The sequence below is a fragment of the Sprattus sprattus genome (assembly GCF_963457725.1).
Source record: "Sprattus sprattus genome assembly, chromosome: 10".
Classification (NCBI taxonomy): Eukaryota; Metazoa; Chordata; class Actinopteri; order Clupeiformes; family Clupeidae; genus Sprattus; species Sprattus sprattus.
In genome coordinates, this window is record NC_137908.1 from 13,505,625 (window position 1) to 13,510,624 (window position 5,000).

Below are 5,000 nucleotides of genomic sequence, written 5' to 3' on the forward strand. Positions count from 1 at the left end.
GGTTCACACCCCTCGCCTACGACAACCACACACACCAGGAGGAGGAGGACGGTTGGTGAGACTATAAAACTGTATTGTGTACAGGGTAAACTTTGCTGTGATTTCAGAGGTGATATCTCAAAAAAAAAAACACACATACTGCTGTTCATGGAGATCGACAAAGACAATACTGCTATCACAAAAAGTATTTTTGTGTGTGAGTGTCTGTGTGTATGTGTGTGTGTGTGTGTGTGTGTGTGTGTGTGTATGTGTGTGTGTGGGAGAGAGAAAAGGAGAGACAGACAGATAAAGAGTCTGTGTGTATATGTGTGTCTATGTGACAGTGAGAGAGTGCTACCTTTAAGCTCTCTGTCTGTCCCCCGAGGCCCTTGGTGCAGAGCTCCATGACGCTGTACGAGCAAAAGGTGTCTCTGATCCGGTTCTGGGATAGAGCGCTCATCCACAGGGCCAAAGACTGCTCCAGCTCCGCAGGGGGGATCAGCACCGATTGGTGCCCTGAGTACACACTAACAACACAAACAAACAAACAAATAAATAAACAAACAAATAAATAAACAAACACATTCAAATACGAATACATGGCAATATACGAGACATACAAAAACACACAACTGATGCAAATACACAAAATTGTGATTGTGAGTGTATTCATCATTGTAAGAGAGTGAGTGTGTGTGTCGTTAGGCGGTGTGACCTTGCTAGACACCACAGCACAAAGCCCATGCCGCAGTAGGGGTCGAGACAGATGGCGATCTGGCGTGAGGAGTAGAGCTCACACTGGAGCTTTATAGAGCGACATAGAACCGTCACAGCCGTGTGGGTCATCTGAGAAAAACAGGCAATAACGAGGACCAGGGTCAGGAACAGAGAACAAACACAACAGAAAACGGAAAATCAGAGAAACACTCCCTCGCTCAACAGCAGTCCACGTGCATTTACACGTCAAGAACCTACATACATCAGCTAAACAGAATACTTGACATCTAGTTCTTTTAATCTCAACTTTATCTGAAAACATGTAGCATTATTATGGAAACAAGTTCTCTTTATTTGACTGTATTGGTATATGATAGCCAAGGGATACAGTTACTTATAATTCCGATAGGAGGTATCTCAAAAAGTCTTTGTTTTATAGCGTAGACCACAAATATGAGAATGTCTTGGGCATGATGTGTGTGTTTGTCACCTTGACTCCAGTTAGCATGCCGGTCGTGGACACACTGAAGTCCAGATATGCAATAACATCTGGTGAAGGGGGCTTGTAGATGTGGGGTGGTCGCTTGCGTGGAAGGTCATCTATTAGAAGGAGACAATCTATCAAGCTGAGTTTGACCATCACCATGGTCTAGTACCATGGTATTTCCATGGGAATGCCTATTTCCCCCCTCAAAGTAAGTTCCACAACTTTCTAAGGCTCTTGAAGGAACCAATATTTTCTAGACTCCTTTTTGAAAGATAGAAAATGGCACATAAACACAATATCCTACCCCTTCAGCCATGGTAGTGTGTGTGTGTGTGCGTGTGTGTGTGGGGGGTGTACTCGTACCTGTGTCTATGATGATGGGCCATGTTTTAGTGTTGACGGTGGCAGCAGCTTCTTTAGATCTGAGAATCTTCACTAAAACCTGAGTGGTGAGAATGCCAGCTGCCTTACACACCTGAGAGGGAGAAACATCCCACAATGCAAACATAAAGGGATTTGCAAGCGCCTTATTATCTTACGTAATATAAGGCGAACATGTTTCAGACCAACTCTGGTGTTTCTCAAAAACTTTGTTAGTTGACTCCCAAGACATTTTACAATTAAATAAATGAACCATTATCATCAATATCAATATCTGTACATGCAGAAGGCTTTTCAGTTCCAGCTCCATCTGCTGTTGTTGAGGCTTGTAAAAAAATCTCTATAATACAGTTCTCTAAAAATAATCTAAACGTTTCTATTTCTCTATTAGTTTCTATATCTCAAATGTATCTTTCCATAAATGTTCCTGTTCCCTGGTGTTTACACATCCACTCACGTCTACGATGAGCCTGACCGTGGGCAGCGTTGCTGTAAGGTTCTGAGGGTGGGGAGGCCTCACTGTGACAGGAACGCATCCAGCATACAGGCAGCCATAGAAAGCAGCAATCAGGTCTATACCTGCAGCCAGACACACAGACACATACACAGAATCATTTAATAGCTGTGGAAACCGCTCATTCAACATGGTGCTCATAGTGAGAACATTAGAGGTATAAGTAGAATGTACAGGAGAAAGGAGAAGAAAAGATATTTTCAGAAAAATTAGTGAAATCTGCAATTATATAGCCTGACCAAGTGGATTTATGTACAAAATCAACTACATTTGTGTTATTGTGTGTACGTGAATGTGGTATGTCTGTCTGTCTGTTTGTCTGTCTGTCTGTCTGTCTGTCTGTACGTAAGTTTGTGTGTGTGTGTGTGTGTGTGTGTGTGTGTGTGTGTGTGTGTGTGTGTGTGTGTGTTTGTGCAACCTTTATTGACTGTGTGTGTGTGTGCGCGTGTGTATAGACACCTGGCGGGTACAGCAGGACAATGTTCTCTCCAGTGTTGATTCCACTCCTCTCAATGAGAGCAGCGGCGACCTTCTCTGCTCGCTTATGGAGCTGCAGACACGTTGCCGTGCACACTGCAGTACCCTAGAGACAAGAGAGAGAGTGAGACAGCGAGAGAGAGTGAGACTCAGAGAAAGACGGTTTACTGAACACAGCCATCCCCTACAGACAGGAGGCAGAACAGACTACTGAACACGGCTGTCCCCTACAGACAGGAGGCAGAACAGACTACTGAACACAGCCATCCTCTACAGACAGGAGGCAGAACAGACTACTTAACACAGCCATCCTCTACAGACAGGAGGCAGAACAGACTACTTAACACAGCCATCCTCTACAGACAGGAGGCAGAACAGACTACTTAACACAGCCATCCTCTACAGACAGGAGGCAGAACAGACTACTTAACACAGCCATCCTCTACAGACAGGAGGCAGAACAGACTACTTAACACAGCCATCCTCTACAGACAGGAGGCAGAACAGACTACTTAACACAGCCATCCCCTACAGACAGGAGGCAGAACAGACTACTGAACACGGCTGTTCCCTGGAGATGAGAGGTTGAGGAGAGAGACTAGGGAACATGTCAACTAGCACCAAAAGGACAAAAGATAACATACATATATTTAGAGATACCTCTTAACACATGTCTTTAGTACAGCCTGAGCCTCTCTCACTATCTGTGTGGGAGAAGAAGCGTCTAAATCTGATACTGCAGCACATTAAGCTCAGAGGTTTGGCACAGAAGTGCACACATTTCCTTGACTGATTTGGGACTGTTTGATAGTCCTCAGTTCTCAATTACTTCCACTGTTGTTTAGTTTGTAATCCACCTCACCTGCAAGTTGCTGTTATAACAGCGCCTGACGAATAAATACATGTAAATATAAATATAAATATAAATATAAATATAAATATAAATATAAATATAAATATAAATATAAATATGAATATAAATATAAATATAAATGTAAATGTAATTATAACTATAAATGTAAATACCTTTATATACTTAAATAAACTTTCTAGATCTGCCACATCAGTATGTTCATATAATGGGTTGGTTGTACAGTCACATGAACACAGAAACGCACACATTCCCTTTCAAACTTTATTACTGACATTTCTAACCTGGGCCTTTCTTTGGTGTTGCTACATAGGAGACTATCAGTCATGCTTAAGTGTTCTCAGTTTGTAATCCACCTCACTTGCAAGTTGCTGTTATAACAGCACCAGCCAAATAAATACATGTAAACATAAATATCAATGTAAATGTAAATGTAAATGTAAATTTAAATATAACTATGAATGTAAATACCTTTATATACTTAAATAAACTTGCTAGACCTGCCACATCAGTATGTTTATATAATGGGTTGGTTGTACAGTCACATGAACACAGAAACGCACCCACACAGAGTCTCAGATCAGTCATGCTTAAGTGTTCTCATACCAGAGGTACATGACCTCTGGGGGGAAGCTCCAGACTTACACACGCCCTATATTTACACAAGCACGTCATGCTGAAGCGGCTCACCAAGGGGTGAGAGAGTACAGTAACCTAACATGGCCTTTACCCTGCACATGGATTTTGCACGTGTTTGAGGCACTGTGGCAGGGTGTATCTATGTAGCACAACCCAATTAATAGAAGTTAATATACAATCTGGTACTGAATCTATTTGCAAAAGCGTAGCTTAGATAACAGAACTACAAAACAGGTTTGGGGGCTTTTTCACTATGGAAACACCCGGAGTGAAGTCCACTACAGCGTTTAGAAATATCCCCTAATATCTTCATAAGGTATTGAGGTCATTGTTAGGAATATGTGCAACATCATCATGTGTTCTCATTTCTGTTCGACTCGTGGAACCAGATATTGGCCATGATATGAGATGTGTGATTTCTGCCTTTCAGACTGGAATATTATACACTGGCAACACATTTGAGTTGTTTTTTTGGTCATCAGGAGATTCAACAAACTACCGGTTGCTGTTTAACAACAAAATCCAACTAAACCCAACTCTCAGCTACCTCTCAACCATGAACTTACCTCTTATATACCCTTTTTGTTAAACTTACCCTAGCCATGAGCCCAAGTGTAAGTCTAGTTGTATCCGTCATTATCAACTGAATGTCAACAGAATGAACGGATGGTTTGCTGAGTGTGAAGGCTGGCTGTTTAGGACGGCCCATTCAAACATGCTGAGTGTTAAAGCTGGTTGTTTAGGATGACCCGTTAAAACAAACCTTAGCATTCAGCAGCACGTAGAGCACATGGTCTGGATCGGTCTGAGATCTCCACTGCAGAGCCTCGGACAGGAACTGGTGCTAAAGAAAGAGAGAAAGAAAGATAGAGAGAGAGAGAGAGAATGACAAATGGGACAGTGTGTGAGTGTGTGTGTGTGTGTGTGTGTGTGTG

At 42.3% G+C, this 5,000-nt stretch overlaps 1 protein-coding gene across 1 annotated transcript in view; it reads right to left on the reverse strand.

The window, feature by feature from the left end:
• The window catches only part of LOC308371212 (disco-interacting protein 2 homolog B-A-like), a gene marked incomplete at its 3' end in the record, with an annotated part of 29,189 nt that overhangs the window by 3,592 nt on the left and 20,597 nt on the right, over nt 1–5,000 (reverse strand). The window contains exons 26-32 of the mRNA XM_080846058.1: nt 4,829–4,909; nt 2,538–2,661; nt 2,022–2,143; nt 1,547–1,658; nt 1,187–1,296; nt 695–825; nt 338–506 (exon numbers count right to left, since the gene is read on the reverse strand). Coding sequence (XP_080702184.1) covers nt 338–506; nt 695–825; nt 1,187–1,296; nt 1,547–1,658; nt 2,022–2,143; nt 2,538–2,661; nt 4,829–4,909 — 849 coding nt within the window. The remainder of the gene's footprint in view (nt 1–337; nt 507–694; nt 826–1,186; nt 1,297–1,546; nt 1,659–2,021; nt 2,144–2,537; nt 2,662–4,828; nt 4,910–5,000) is intronic.